The sequence below is a fragment of the Halichoerus grypus genome, chromosome 2 (assembly GCF_964656455.1).
Source record: "Halichoerus grypus chromosome 2, mHalGry1.hap1.1, whole genome shotgun sequence".
In the NCBI taxonomy this organism is placed as follows: domain Eukaryota; kingdom Metazoa; phylum Chordata; class Mammalia; order Carnivora; family Phocidae; genus Halichoerus; species Halichoerus grypus.
In genome coordinates, this window is record NC_135713.1 from 194,822,989 (window position 1) to 194,837,388 (window position 14,400).

Here is a 14,400-nt window from a genome sequence, read left to right on the forward strand (position 1 = left end):
AGCTGCAGGTGTAGAAGCTAGGAAATCTGGTCGGGGACATCCGTCATCCCAGAGCTTGGGACTGTTGTACTGCAGCAGGGCTGGCGGTCCCGCCCTGCCTCAACAGCCGACAGCGTTGCCCACCTCTAAGGCTCTTGTAGGCTGGTTGAGAATAATTGCCATTTTTTTTTAGCTAAGACAAGTTTGGTTCTGGAGCTCTTAACTTTGAACCCGTCTATACTTATCCTTCCACTCCTCCAGTTAGCAAGCTAACCAGCTGAGCCTTAATTTATGCATTTTATCTGCCTTCAGACTGATGTTTCAGCTAGGTCCCTAGATTTCTTCTCATTAATAGAGGAACATAGAAACCACAGGGTTGTGGGGCCATCGGGATGCTCATAGTGCCAGGATAGCATAGAATTTCTATGTACTTTCTCATTACCAAGCTTCACATATCTAAGTTTCTTGAACCCACTGTCTTAGCTCGTTGTCTCTCTTTCAGTCACAGTACAAGAGTCACTTTGTTGCTGCCAGCTTAAGCAACCAGAAGGCGGGAAGCTCTGCTGCTGGCGCAAGTGGATGGACTAGTGCAGGGAGCTTGAATTCCGTCCCAACTAATTCAGCCCAGCAGGGCCATAACAGTCCAGACAGCCCCCTTGCCAGTGCCACCAAGGGCATCCCAGGCTTTGGCAATACTGGGAACCTCAGCAGTGCTCCAGTGACCTATCCTTCTGCTGGAGCCCAGGGAGTCAACAATACAGCTTCAGGGAGTAACAGCCGAGAAGGGCCTGGGGGAGGCAATGGGAAGAGAGAGAGATACACGGAGAACCGGGGCGGCAGCCGTCATGGTCATGGAGAGAGTGGCAATCGGCATGGTGACAGTCCACGTCATGGAGAGGGTGGTCGCCATGGAGATGGATACCGCTACCCCGAAAGCAGCAGCCGTCATGCTGACGGCCACCGTCATGGGGAGAGTAGGCACGGAGGAGGTGGCAGCCGACATGGAGAGAGCCGAGGTGCAAACGATGGTCGGAATGGTGAAAGCAGGAAAGAGGGTTGTAATCGTGAGAGCAAGGTGGACCCCAAGGTGGACAGCAAGATGGACAAGGTGGACAGCAAGACAGATAAGACAGCCGATGGTTTCGCTGTCCCCGAGCCACCCAAGCGCAAGAAAAGTCGATGGGACAGTTAGAGGGTATGTGCTACAGCGTGAAATCAATGGTCTTTAATTTTATTTTTAGAAAGATTTTTGGTAACTAGGCGTCTCAGGGCTGGGTTGGGGCCCAAGGTGTAAGGACCCCCTGCCCCTAGTGGATTAGCTGGAGCATTACCCTTTCATCTGGATCAGTTTTCGGATGTCTTCTTGGGAAGCTGCTTTGGTCCTTGAAAGCAGTGAGAGCTGGGAACCTTCTGTTGGGCTCTAGGTGAGTTGTGAAGGTCAGTTGAGGATACCTTGAAAGAAAGGGCCTTCTAGGGCACAAAACTCACTCTAGGTTTATATTATATGTAGTGTTATATTTTTTACTAAAATGTCACCTTATAAACATCTACAAGTAAAATTTCTTTTCTTAGCTGTGTGGCCAGGCAGTTCCCTTTTTAGGAGTTGGCTTTCTGCAAACCCAACCTACTGAAGCATTTGTTGGAGATTTGGGGAAGGATTTTGGTGCTTCTAGACTTTGCAGGGAAGAGAGATGTCTAAGTGGGAGTCCATGCTCAGGTTCCCCAGCCAGGTTTGTATCCAGTCCTGAGACAGGAAGCAGCAGCCCGCCAGACCCAGAGAGCCTCTACCCTCGAAGAGAAAGATGATCCTGGAAACAAGACTGCTCCAGGTCTGAAGTGTTGCTAAATTGAAAAAAAAAAAACTCAACAGCTTTTAAAGTGTCTTCTATTTCATTGTATTTTTTTTTTTAACTTGCCACATGGTAGAAAATCTTTTGCTGAAATGATTTTGATGATTTTTGTTCTATCTTGTTTATAAAAGGAAAAGAAATATACATACTTCGAATTTTGTGACTTTGTGAAGGTTTCTTTAAGATGTGCATTCCTTTCTGCTTGCTCTAGTAAATGTTTTACTACTGGGACCTGTGGATTGTTTGTCATTTCTACTTCACAGTGAGTACATACTATGATTTATAACCGTGCAGCACATGGTGTGAACACCCAGATGTTTGAGTTAGCACTCAGTGGGAACTAAATGTCAGAAAAGATAATACCCTGGTTTTATTCAGATAATAGAAGAGGATGGGGGGGAAGACCTGAGAGGCCGGCTTGCCCAGAAATAGAGTGAATGCCCCTCGGACACTGACCTTCCCCCTAGGAGACTGTTCGTCTAGTACTCCACATTCCTAACAGAGGAGCTAGGGGCTCTGCTACAGCACCAACAGGACATGTCAGAGACCTTCCTTCAACACTCAGGACCACCCCGTGAGAGTTCTAGGCACCCCACCTGTCTTTCCAGCAGACTACGATGCAAGCCAGCCTGCAGCTGGTATGGGGTGGGGGCTGGAATCACACCTCCATGTCCTCACACTGTCTTCTCAGAGGACCCGGTGGCTCTGCTCACTTCCGTCTGTGTTTTTTCTTCTGCTCTTTCCTTTGCTGTGCCCTTTGGTCCTTCTTCATCCTTGAGTCCACCACCTTGAAATGGCCTCTGACTCCAGCTGGCCGGTGCACTTTGCGGCCCACACCTTTTTTGGCTACCACATAGGTGACTTGGCGTTTCTCCTTGCCAAGCCCAGCCTTCTTGTAGAGACTGTAAATGGACGGAAGACATTAGAGGCTTCCAGCCACCCTTTTTAACCCCATGTACCTTTGTGGGTGACCTCTCTCTCCTTTACCTCCGAAGCTGAGCCACTTTCTCACGTTCTGAGATGTCCACGGTGTTCACCACAGCCTCTGCCTTCTTCTTGGTTTGCTCCAGCTTCTTCAGCATCTGCCGGGGGGGGGGGGGGGGGGGGGCGGCGGCTCTGTAAGGCGGACCTCTTCCCCACTCCCACCCCTGCACACAGTTAACAGGCGGCCCCACTCTTTACCCTCCGTTTCTTTCTGGCCTTCGCCTCGGCTACTTTCTTGATGGGACGTGCATTGATTTCCCTCCAGCGTCGGCGGTAGTGTTCTACCTCCTTCTTGTCAATAGGCAGCTGCCGGATCCTGTGCTGCTTTTCCTCTTGTACAAACCACTCTGGAAGCTCCCCCTCCTCCTCATTAAATGTATACCTAGACAGGACAGCAGCCAAAATCACCCCCCCGTCCCCCACCCAGGGCCACAGTCTCATGATTTCCTGGCCCCCTTACCGGCTGAAGGAGTCATCTATGAGATCTCTCTTAGCCTTTTTGGAAGAGGCAATGATAGCACCTAGGGCAAGGCCTTCAGGATCTAGTATCTGATGTTTCACTAGAGAGAAAAGGAAAAAGTCAAAGCTCCGTATCAACCCAAACGTCATTGTCGCCTCCCATTTCACAAGGTACCGAGCTCACCTGGGTCCTCGATGGGCACGATCTCAAACCCGTCATCGGACTTAAGCCCACGGCTTCGCTTCTTCCCGCGCTTTGGTTCCCAACTGCAGAAGGGGGATGACCTGGTTGTCAGTTCCACCAATCCCCAGACCCACTCCTGCCTCACCTCAACCCCGCTTCCTATTGAAAACTTGGCCTGAAAGGCCCCCCAAGCTATACCACAGACTACTTGATTCACTTCAGAATCATCATTTTTTTTTTAAGTCGCTATCTACAGCCAAGGGTGAAAACCCCAAACGGGGACAAGTGGTCAGAACAGCTGCAGCCACTCACCTCTCTTCGCTGCTGCTGCTGTCGCTGTCCGAGCTGCCCTCTCCTTCCTCGTCAGGCCCAGGGGCACTCTTGGCCTCTGCTGGAGCCTCTGGCCGCTTAGGGCCCGCCTCCTGGTGCTGGGGAGGTTTCTTCTCACTCTTCAAACCGGAAGGTGGGGATGGCAGCTGCTGTTGCCCCCTCCGACGCCTCTCATACAACAGCTGGGCCTGACTGAGCTCCAGGGCCTCATCAGCATCCTCCTCAATCCCTCTGAAGCCATCCTGTGACGGGGGAAGTTTCAGCCACCCGTCTCCCAGGGGATACTAAGTCCCTGGCTGGCTGGGCCCCCAACCCCTTACCTTAGAGAACCACAGACGGACTTGTTCTTCCTGCAGTATCGTCTTTTCCTCCAATGGTACCAGCAGTGGATTCCCTTCTTCTCCTCCTCCTTTTTCATCTTCTACTTCAGCAAATTGTACACTGTAGAGAAATGGGTGGGGGCTGGGGAGATGTGCTTTCCGACCCCCACTGGCGACCCCTGCGCCCAGCTCTGCTTCAGTACTCACAGAGAGGGTCAATGCCCCCGTGTGCATGAACCCCCCCACTTACCGCTTCTGGTCCTTTAGACACGGAGATCCTCCAACCTCTGCCAGCTCCTCTGGATCCAGGTCACTCTCCAGAGATGCGTCGTCATCGTCTTCCTCAACATCTGATACGTAGAGGTCGTCTCTTGGCGGATCAGACAGAAATGTGTCTGCAGCGCTCATATCCCCTTGTGTGACCTCCTCTAACAACTGGAGTTTGACAGAGAAACAAAAAAGAGATCAAGGATTCTTATGAGGCACATAATGCTTTTTTCCCCCATATCTGTTATCTTAGCAACATTTGAAAATACTCTGTAGTTTAAGAAACTATGAGTTTCTTAACTCATAGTTGCAGCGGCAACTATGAGTATGAGAGGCGCCCGGGTGGCTCAGTTGTTAAGCTCTGCCTTCAGCTCATGTCATGATCCCAGGGTCCTGGGATCGAGCCCCGCGTCGGGCTCCCTGCTCCGCGGGAAGCCTGCTTCTCCTTCTCCCACTCCCCCTGCTTGTGTTCCCTCTCTCGCTGTGTCTTTCTCTGTCAAATCTTAAAAAAATAAAATACACTGTGGCAAATACAGACAAGGAAATGATGGGGCTAAGTATTTAAAACATCCGTTCGGGACGCCTGGGTGGCTCAGTTGGTTAAGCGTCTGCCTTCGGCTCAGGTCATGATCCCAGGGTCCTGGGATCGAGTCCCGTATCGGGCTCCTTGCTCAGCGGGGAGCCTGCTTCTCCCTCTCCCTCTGCCTGTAGCTCCCCTTGCTTATGCGCTGACAAAATCTTTAAAAAAAAAAAAAAAGTGGCTCAGTTGGCTGGGCGTCCAACTCTTGGTTTTAGCTCAGGCATGATCTCAGCGATCGTGAGATGGGGCCCCACATCCAGCTCCTTGCTCAGAGGGAGTTGGCTTGAGATTCTCTCTGCCCCTCCCCCCAGTCACGGGGCACGCGTGCACTCTCTAAAAAAAATTTTTTTTTTAAGATTTGACAGAGTGAGCGCGCACAAGCACAAGCAGGGGGAGCGAAAGGCTCCCGCAGAGGGAGAAGCAGGCTCCCGCAGAGCAGGGACCCCAATACAGGGCTCAAACCCAGGACCCTGGGATCATGACCTAAGCTGAAGGCAGATGCTTAACTGACTGAGCCACCCAGGCACCCCTAAAATAAAATACCTTAAAAAAAAAAAATCCCATTCTAAGTCAGGTCACTGATCTATCTCACTTGTCTGTCTTAAGTGGTAGCAGAAAAACACCCCAAGCCTATATAACATCCAATCTTAAAATACTCTAAAACATCGGTTTTTCTTACAAAATTACTCCCAGAAAGCACATTAAAAAAAAAAAAAAGCACATCACCTGAGAATAACCACCTACGGATTTTGTTTCCACTGAATAGAGGAACCCAGGCAACACACATCTAACAACTATTATTTCACTTAAAAACTGTCAACCTCAAGATTTATTTTCCTCATAACAAAGCTAGCTGTTAGTGCTTGAGAGTTTACGTTATCAGGGATTACACCTAAACCCTCTTTAAAAATTCCTCCCCAAAACCCTAGCTGGTAGGTTCTACCATTCCCTCCTACAGATGAGAAAACCGAGGCAAAGAACCACTAAGTGGTAGTCTGCTGCAGAACCACTATGCTCTCTCTGCTGTTCTCGTAACAAAGAGGACCTGGGTTTCCATTCCCGCGGGAACCACAGAAGTTCATTTCGCTTGTCGATGCTGCTTTAATCAGGAAATGCAGCCTATGGCAGCAAGGTGCCAACTTGGTCTCTGTGAACCGAAGAACACCGCCCTCCTCTGCGGAAAACCCTCCTTCACACACCCTGGCATCCCAGGTACCCTGCTGGCTGCATCTACTAGAACCTATGCTTCTTGCATAGAGTGCCTCTTAGTTCTAATGTTCTAGCTCTACCATAATCAATCCATAGCACACTCATAAACGTTCCTAATCTCGTTGTTTTAGATACATTGTTTCTTCCTGGCCTTTCAGGCACAAAACTCGGTTTTTCCACCAGTCTCCTCTCACTGAAAGAGTCACCTCTCAGCTTACAGGGGAACACAGCAACTATGAGCCATAAGCATTCAGCACACTTAAAAAAAGGCCTCTACTACAATACCCCCCATGTCCAAATCTGCCCTAACCCCACCTCACCTGGTGACCCCGGATGGTGCGCAGGGAGAACATGCCAGTCTCCCCCTCATCTGCAATAGAAACCCCAGGAAGATCCATCTTCAGCTCCACACGCTCCCGCTGTTTTCTCTGCTCACGCAGCAGCTTCTTTTTCTTCCTGAGTGGACAATTTGAGGAATTCACCCCGCCCCAGCTCGAAAGAGTCCCCATCCGAGCCTTCATCCTCTCCCCCATCTTCACACACTGAGGAACTCTGCGGTGGGACTCCCGCTCCCCGAGCTCCTCCCCACTCCTCTCACCTCTTTAATTCTGCCACCTCCTGGGCCTTCATCTCTGCCAGGCTCTGGTTTAATCGTTCCTCCTCTTCATCCTCAGAGGGCTGCTGCCCAGTCCCAGCCTTAGACTCCTCACCCCCTTCGTCGTCCTCTTCCTCTCCTGAACTGAGGCTGACAAAACAGTGCAAGAAGTTTGCTTCTTTTCTCATACACCCCGCCGACCCCAGCCAACACCTACCCTGGTTTGATTCCCGCCTCACCTGATGTCCAGCGCCTTTGCTTGCTCTTTCAGCTTCTTGGCCACGTATCGCCGGAGCTTTGTTCTCCAGTTCAGGAGGGACCTGCCCCAGAAATACCATGACTGACCCTGACGTTTCCCTCTTTGTCCCTGTCCCCTTTTTAGGCCCCCCTCCCAAATCTCTAGCACAGTAGCATCCTATCCCCCAAGATCCAACGCTAGGTGAATTCCTCAAATTGTCCCCTCAGGAAAAACAATGCTGCTGCGTCTTCAAAGGCCTTTCCCTGCCTTGGGGGCTCCTGGTACCTGTGCCCGCCCCCACTGCATACCTAAGTTCCTTGCGCCCCAGCACTTTGATATCCTGACAGCATGCCCGGATGTCCTCAGTGGTAGCTGGATGCTGTGCCAACTCTTCATCATCTAGTGAAATCTGGGAGAAAAGAAGTGAGTCGGGAGATTCTGGGGACATGTTTCTGGAGCTTCCTTGCACCCCTCAAAACTGAGGACTCACTTCACTGGCTTTGGAGAGGAAGTCAACGGGGTTGGCAGCTCGGAGGAAGTCAGTGACTGAAGTACGGTGATAGAGCGTGAGGTCACCCTCAGCATAGCCTTCAGCCTTAGGGGGGGAAAGGAAGGAAGAGTGAGAAGTCCTTTCTAAGGCGTGTGCAGGACCCACCAGGCCCAAGTTCCCCCAAGCTCTAGGACCTGAGAGTGGCCCCATTCCCCAAACACACCTTTGGCTTCTTCTTAGTTACCAATTCAGTAACAGTCTTGGCCTGAACTTCGATCTCCTTGAAGGCAAACTTGGGGTCAAAGAATTTACTGTCAACCTTGTCAGGAGCCAGGAATCCTACGACGATAGGATATATAAGAAGGTGTGCTTTGATAGCTAAGAAACCGACTCATGAGAAAGAAAAAGCAACGCCCACCCTGGCAGACGACAAAGATCTCTGCGGATTCATGGCGAGAGGCTTGGGGCTTAGTGGCCTGGACACGGCGGAAGAGCTGCTGGAAGATCCAGAGTAGGGGCTGATAGTCTCGGGAACGAAAAACCTTCGTGATGAAGCAGCCTCCACGGGCCAGAAAATCACAAGCCAGACGCAGAGCCATCAGTGTCAAATGGGCTGTGGGAGAAGACGATTAGCTGAGGACCTCTGCAGCCTGAGCAGGCAAGCCCATCTCCACCCTCATCTCCATGCCCCCCACTCCCAGCACCTTGTGAGTAAGCATCATGGACCCAGCTAGCCCCAACGTTGGGGGCCCCATCATTGAGCACAACGTCAACTTTCCAGGTCTTCAGTTCCTTTCTCAGGGCCTATACAAAAGAAAAGCAATCACAGCAGCAGAAACACAAATATGGCTATGAAAGCAGTCCCTCATTCGGCCATTTGTCCACCCAGTCACTTGCTGAATACCCACAATGGGCCAAATCCTGTGCCAGGCACAGGGAATACAACAATTAAAAAACAACAACACACGTCTATCTTCACGGAGCTTACAGTCTACTAGTGAGCCCACTGGAGAAGATTTCAACAATATCTCTGCACTTCTTCCAATTCCAAACACCTCATTCCTGATTAAATAAAGCCTGGAGTGGAGACTAAGGGCGTCATGGGCCTTGTCATACCGACTATGGCAGGCTCTGCTCAAGGCGTGTTAAACTGAGAAAGCTTGCCTCCGGAGGATTTGGGTGGTGAGACGGAGACGTGTGTGTCTGCATATAAAGGAGACCAAAAAAAAAAAAAAAAATTCCTATTACCTGCCTACAGCGTTCTGTTGTGATGTCCTCCTGGAGTGTCACCACATTGGGAAGAGGCTTGATTGGAACCAGGTCCACTCCTGGAAGAAATCAGGTCAGAGAGTTCCGAAAGATTGCCTCAAGCAAGGAGAAAGGAAATGTAGAACACAATTAGTACCTCACTCTCCCATCCTTTTAACAGTCAGGGGCGGCCCACCTGTTACTCACCTACAATAAGGCTGGATACAGGCATAAACTTAGCAGCCACCTGCAGCCTATAAGAGAGTAATACCGATTAAGATAACCCAGGACCGTTCTTTCCCCTCCGTTGGCAATAGGCTCTCTCACCATGCGTGTTAAGAGCCGCTACCAAGTGCAGTGGCCGGAACATGTAACGTACACGTTTCCAACCTTTTTTCTGCGACCTATGTCTAGGGAGAAGTTTGAGACCGGTATTACTGTATCTCTCCCTCCCTCCCCCCCAACGCAACTCTCAGTCATCCAAGGCGAACCCAGAAAGCAGCCATTAAGAGCCACAGGTGCCGGGTGTTACCCACCATCCCCCTGGCGCAGCACACAGGTCCAGCAAGGCTCGCGCTTTCTGGAGGAACTGAAAGCGGCGATTCAACTGGATCAGCTTGAAAGCAGAGCGGGAGCGGTAACCTGGGGGCACCGACAAAATGTTAAACTCGGCGGGGCGCTTTCCCAGGGGGATTTGTGCGGCTTCACAAACCACCACCCCTTCTGGGGAACAGGAACTCAATATTCGGAAAGGTGGGAGCAAATCGAAAAGGCCATTCGTTCGCTCGCAGACGGCGCGTACCCTGACTCACCGGTCTCCTTCGCCAGGTGATAGAACTTGTCTCGCCGGCTCTTCCCGACTTTGCCCTTCTTGCCCATGGTGAAACGTGGGGAGTGTCACTCAATCTGGGGACAGAGTAAATACTGGAACGTCTCTTCCCAGACCACTAAACTCCGCTTTCCGTTCCCTACCTGCTTCTGCAAATACCCGTAACCAGCGCCTTTTTCACCACTCTAGGAGAGGCACGTGTGGGCAGCACACGTACTTCCGCTTCCGCTTGCGTCGCTTGCGTCCCCGGCTCCAAGTGTCCGCCATTTTGAGCGTGGCCGCAAATTCTTCTCTATGTTCTTAAGTATTATAAGTTGGAAGTTGTGGCCAGGTGAGCCGATTACCGGAACTAAAACCGAGTTTCTAGAGAGTAACATGTAGGCGTTCTGTGGTCTCTTCATCCCTTTCCAAGCTCCTGACCTCGCGCAGCCACCTTCCTATCATGGCCTCTGTTTTTGTAATTGTCTCGACGCACACCCCGCCCATTGACCCGGAATTCTTCTCTGCTAGTGTCGCTGGACCCGAAGCCCTTGCTTTTGCGCCTGCGCGCCAAGGCGGCTCAGATGCCGGCGGTCTCCGTGAGAGAGGGAAGATGGCGCTTGACGGACCGGAGCAGGTATGGCGCCTGCGGCGGCCGGGCGGGAACGGGGGCTCGATGACAAGCAGGCGTGATCTGAGGTGGGCCGCTGGCCGGGGCAAGAGGGTCGGGTGGGTTGGGTGGGTCGGGGGTGGGTGGACCAATCCAGACTGGGCCCTGCCTGGGACCGGATCTGCTGTGTCAGCGCCGCCCCCGGCGGGTCAGAGCAGGGCCGAGAGGAAGACACCGTGGAAGCGGAGAGAGTGAGGGGAACGATGGGAGCGGGAACCGGCCCGTTCGCGAGTCGCAGGAGGTAGGGCCCCATTCCTAATGGTGGCTCCCACCTCGAGTAATGATACCTCGGGTTTTTACAGCGCTTGACTCGCTACAAAGCGCTCCCGTGTATATTGTCTCTTGATTCTCCTGAAAGTCTTAGGAGGTAGGCGGCATTCTCATTCTGCTTTTAGTTTAGTCACGGGGAAGCGGAGGGTTTTAAAGAGATGGACTGGGGCATTCGAACCCAAATCTCATTCCTCCGAAGTCCGAGCTGGAAGTGGGTATTTCCCTTGCATTTTTTTTTGGCCTGTTTAATAATTACACTGTGTTTTCAGATGGAGCTGGAAGAGGGGAAGGCAGGCAGTGGACTCCGCCAGTATTATCTGTCCAAGATTGAAGAACTCCAGGTGAGGACGGACTCCAGAGGTCCAGAGGCAGCTAGAAGAGGGATGAAGGATTGAATGAGTATGTTTTTATAAATCCACATCATTCCATTGGGGGTGCAGTAGAAGTAACCGGTCACCCATAGGAAGTATGTGAAGTTAAGTCTCTTGTTTCTCTCAACTGCTACTCCATTGAAGGTAATCAGTATTCAGAGCTTGTTACACATTCTGAAGGGTCAAATTTTAACCTAAAAGGTACTCTTAGCCAAATGCCATTCCGTCTAGAAGTCTGAATATGAGGGTTTGTTTTATAAGGGAACACGAAGGTTCAGATGAGATTTAGCACACTGGGGCTGGGGCAGGGTGGGAGTGGGAGGGCAGACAGAATTGCCGGGTCTGCACAATGATTCCATGGGACTGAATGAAAAGGAATTGGGCAATCCAGTCCTCTAGCCTAAAGAGGGAGCAGGGACCCCAGCAATAAGGAAAATACGTAAATCGGATGAAGGAAAGTCACAAGGGTGATTTCTAAACTCCTGGTACATTTGTAGCTGTCATATTAGGTTTATCATCTTTGAAGTGCTCTTATATGTGATGTCATTTGTTCTTCACAAGAGGCAGGGTAGGTGACGCTGTATCTACTTATGGTTTGGTAAGAGATCTTCACCTTTTAAAGGCTTTCCTTAGTTTTACCTACCTGTTAATTGGCAGCAGTGGGGTTAGAACTTAGGCTTCTGACTCCGTGATCTTCCCACTCTACCGTGTCATTGTCTCGAAAGAAATTGACTATGTGAGGCAGCTGTAACTTTTCTCCATTAGGGCTTGTTATTTCTGGACCAGTGTGTTAGGACAACTAGCCTTTTTTGATGGCTGCCCTAGGCCCCAGAGGGACTCTTAGAAGAAAGGACAGGGGCTTTAGAATCCTATTGCACAATCTGGAACATGCAGGTGCCCTCTGCTGTTCTGTCACTCAGCTCATACCAGCCTGTGAGGATCTTGGCCAAGAGCTTAACCTCCTAGTGTTTTCTGCTCTGTTTCTTGTCCTCCATAGCTGATTGTAAATGATAAGAGCCAAAATCTCCGGAGGCTGCAGGCACAGAGGAATGAGCTTAATGCAAAAGGTGAGGAGGGAAAGATGGGAAGGCTGCATTTGGGCAGTCTGTCCGAGGTCTGACTGTTCGAATCTCCCTAAATTGAGACTTCACGTTTGGTGCTTATTTCTCAGAGTCTAAGGTTATGCTTTGCACTGTTACATGGTTGTTCACATGCATGCCTCTCCCGAGCTGCATTGTTATCCCTTTAGAGACCTAAATTTTGACTTTATTTTTGTGGTCTTCTAAAACTTCAGAATGGTGCTTCATTCATGCCTATTGAATTGAGTCGTAGGAAAGGGGACACCAAAGAAGCTGGGTGACCGTTTTGTCTCTTTCCCATCCAGTTCGCCTACTGCGGGAAGAGCTACAGCTGCTGCAGGAGCAGGGCTCCTATGTGGGGGAAGTAGTCCGGGCCATGGATAAGAAAAAAGTGTTGGTTAAGGTAAAGGCACCATGACCCCCAGGGAGCAGCCTAATGCCTGGTGCATTCCCATGCATCTGTGTGTAGTCTTGCCGGGACACTGTTCTGTTATTTTAGGGCTCATGGGTCTTTCTGGGCGAGGTGGGTGGTTCGGTGGCTGTCAGGAAAGGTAATGAGCCCTCGTTTCTTTAGGTGCATCCTGAAGGCAAGTTTGTCGTAGATGTGGACAAGAACATCGACATCAACGACGTGAGTACAGCAGGTGAGGTGGGAGGTTGGGCTTAGCTCTCACCACACCACTTCCTGAAACTCTCCCCTCGGCCAGGTGACACCCAACTGCCGGGTGGCTCTAAGAAACGACAGCTACACTCTGCACAAGATCTTGCCCAACAAGGTAGACCCACTAGTGTCACTGATGATGGTGGAGAAGGTGCCAGATTCAACCTATGAGATGATCGGTGGACTGGACAAGCAGATTAAGGAGATCAAAGAAGTGATCGAGCTGCCTGTCAAGCATCCTGAGCTCTTTGAAGCACTGGGCATTGCGCAGCCCAAGGTGAGAAGCAAGATTTCTGTGGAAGGGTCATGCTGTTACTGGCACATTCTGCCCCAGCCAAAGTGAGTACGGGGCTCAGGGGAGGTGTCAGGACATACTAGACGCCACTTACACTGGCCCTCCCCACGGAAGAGGGGCCGGGGGTAGTGCTGCCAGGGTACGGAGGCGGCTCTGAGAAAAGCGCTAGGAAGGACCTCGACGTTCGTTACTTATACCCCAGCATCTAGCACAGGGCATAGCCCAAAGCGAGCACTTGGTAAATGTTCCCTAGTGTAAGGTGGGGACTGGTTTCTGCCCTGAGTCCTGCTGTTTCTCTCTAGGGGGTGCTGCTATATGGACCCCCAGGCACTGGGAAGACACTGTTGGCCCGGGCTGTGGCTCATCACACAGACTGCACCTTTATCCGTGTCTCCGGCTCTGAATTGGTACAGAAATTCATTGGGGAAGGTAACTCTGGCTAGAAACCTGAAAACCAAGCAGAAGTGATGGGGTGGAGGTGAGGGTACGGAGCTCATTGCCCCCTTAACGCCAGCTTGGCCTCTGCACAGGGGCAAGAATGGTGAGGGAGCTGTTTGTCATGGCACGAGAACACGCTCCATCTATCATCTTCATGGATGAAATTGACTCCATTGGCTCCTCACGGCTGGAGGGGGGTTCTGGAGGGGACAGTGAGGTGCAGCGGACAATGCTGGAGCTGCTCAACCAGCTGGATGGCTTTGAGGCCACCAAGAATATCAAGGTGAGGTGGCATGCAAGGGAAGGCCCTGGGCGAGGTGCAGCCCAAGGAAGGGCTTGGCTGATGCCACCACCACCCCCTTTCTCCACTCAGGTTATCATGGCTACTAATAGGATTGACATCCTGGACTCTGCGCTGCTTCGCCCCGGGCGCATCGACAGAAAAATTGAATTCCCACCCCCCAATGAGGAGGTTTGTGAGGGGCCGAGCTGGGGATGGCTCTGGCTGTGGAGGTAGGCCACAGGGCTCAGGCTTTTCCTCTCTGTCCCCTCTCTAGGCCCGGCTAGATATTTTGAAGATTCATTCTCGGAAAATGAACCTGACCCGGGGGATCAACCTGCGGAAAATTGCTGAGCTCATGCCTGGGGCATCAGGTGCCGAAGTGAAGGTAATCGGAGGGTCCAAGGAGAAGGGGGCCATGGCAGAAAGCTGTGGGTTCCAGGACGCAGCAACAGTGCCTGGCTTCCTTTCTCTGCCCAGGGTGTGTGCACTGAAGCCGGCATGTACGCCCTGCGGGAGCGGCGTGTCCACGTCACCCAGGAGGACTTCGAGATGGCGGTAGCCAAGGTAGAGGCTTGTCTTTCTGCTCTTGCTGACGGACTCTCGATCGGGGGGGTAGAGTGTGTGTTCGTTGTTCCGTTTGTAACTTAATGCTTTCTCTCTCCAGGTCATGCAGAAGGATAGTGAGAAAAATATGTCTATCAAGAAGCTTTGGAAGTGAGGTGCTTGTCTTTTGGGTGGATCCCTCAAATAAAGCTCTGCGGGACAAGCCCTGAAGGACTTTAGTGTGTTACT

General features: G+C 51.4%; 3 protein-coding genes across 13 annotated transcripts in view; 2 read left to right on the top strand and 1 right to left on the bottom strand.

Annotated features, from left to right (window-relative positions):
* The window catches only part of DDX42 (DEAD-box helicase 42), a 47,241-nt gene extending 45,181 nt beyond the window's left edge, over window positions 1-2,060 (top strand). For 6 of the 7 annotated variants that reach the window (XM_078065907.1, XM_078065911.1, XM_078065910.1 and 3 more), the window contains one exon: window positions 482-2,060. In XM_078065907.1, coding sequence (XP_077922033.1) covers window positions 482-1,171 — 690 coding nt within the window. In that variant the 3' untranslated portion in view covers window positions 1,172-2,060. The remainder of the gene's footprint in view (window positions 1-481) is intronic. The other variant, XM_078065906.1, reaches the window with a different exon arrangement.
* A 116-nt stretch (window positions 2,061-2,176) lies between these two features.
* Window positions 2,177-9,974, bottom strand: FTSJ3 (FtsJ RNA 2'-O-methyltransferase 3). 2 transcript variants are annotated; one of them, XM_036116173.2, is made up of 21 exons: window positions 9,780-9,974; window positions 9,546-9,639; window positions 9,270-9,375; window positions 8,941-8,987; window positions 8,734-8,813; window positions 8,190-8,289; window positions 7,904-8,098; window positions 7,709-7,824; window positions 7,486-7,590; window positions 7,304-7,404; window positions 6,997-7,077; window positions 6,761-6,907; window positions 6,483-6,618; window positions 4,357-4,541; window positions 4,107-4,227; window positions 3,769-4,028; window positions 3,457-3,539; window positions 3,274-3,373; window positions 3,012-3,195; window positions 2,817-2,911; window positions 2,177-2,731 (listed from the first exon to the last, which is right to left on the bottom strand). In XM_036116173.2, the coding sequence occupies exons 2-21, from the start codon at window positions 9,610-9,612 to the stop codon at window positions 2,539-2,541; spliced, it is 2,502 nt and encodes an 833-aa protein (XP_035972066.1). In that variant the 5' UTR covers window positions 9,613-9,639; window positions 9,780-9,974; the 3' UTR covers window positions 2,177-2,538. The 2 variants fall into 2 exon arrangements, with proteins under 2 accessions (XP_035972066.1, XP_035972064.1); XM_036116171.2 differs by lacking the exon at window positions 9,780-9,974 and having other exon boundaries at window positions 9,546-9,773.
* Window positions 9,975-10,072: 98 nt separating this feature from the next.
* PSMC5 (proteasome 26S subunit, ATPase 5) lies at window positions 10,073-14,376 on the top strand. 4 transcript variants are annotated; one of them, XM_036116181.2, is made up of 12 exons: window positions 10,073-10,178; window positions 10,751-10,822; window positions 11,850-11,919; window positions 12,237-12,334; window positions 12,506-12,562; window positions 12,639-12,869; window positions 13,190-13,316; window positions 13,418-13,608; window positions 13,699-13,797; window positions 13,883-13,993; window positions 14,086-14,172; window positions 14,273-14,376. In XM_036116181.2, the coding sequence occupies exons 1-12, from the start codon at window positions 10,155-10,157 to the stop codon at window positions 14,324-14,326; spliced, it is 1,221 nt and encodes a 406-aa protein (XP_035972074.1). In that variant the 5' UTR covers window positions 10,073-10,154; the 3' UTR covers window positions 14,327-14,376. The 4 variants fall into 4 exon arrangements, with proteins under 4 accessions (XP_035972074.1, XP_035972077.1, XP_035972076.1 ...); XM_036116183.2 differs by lacking the exon at window positions 10,073-10,178 and adding an exon at window positions 10,399-10,452; XM_036116182.2 differs by lacking the exon at window positions 10,073-10,178 and adding an exon at window positions 10,446-10,578.
* Window positions 14,377-14,400: the final 24 nt, after the last annotated feature.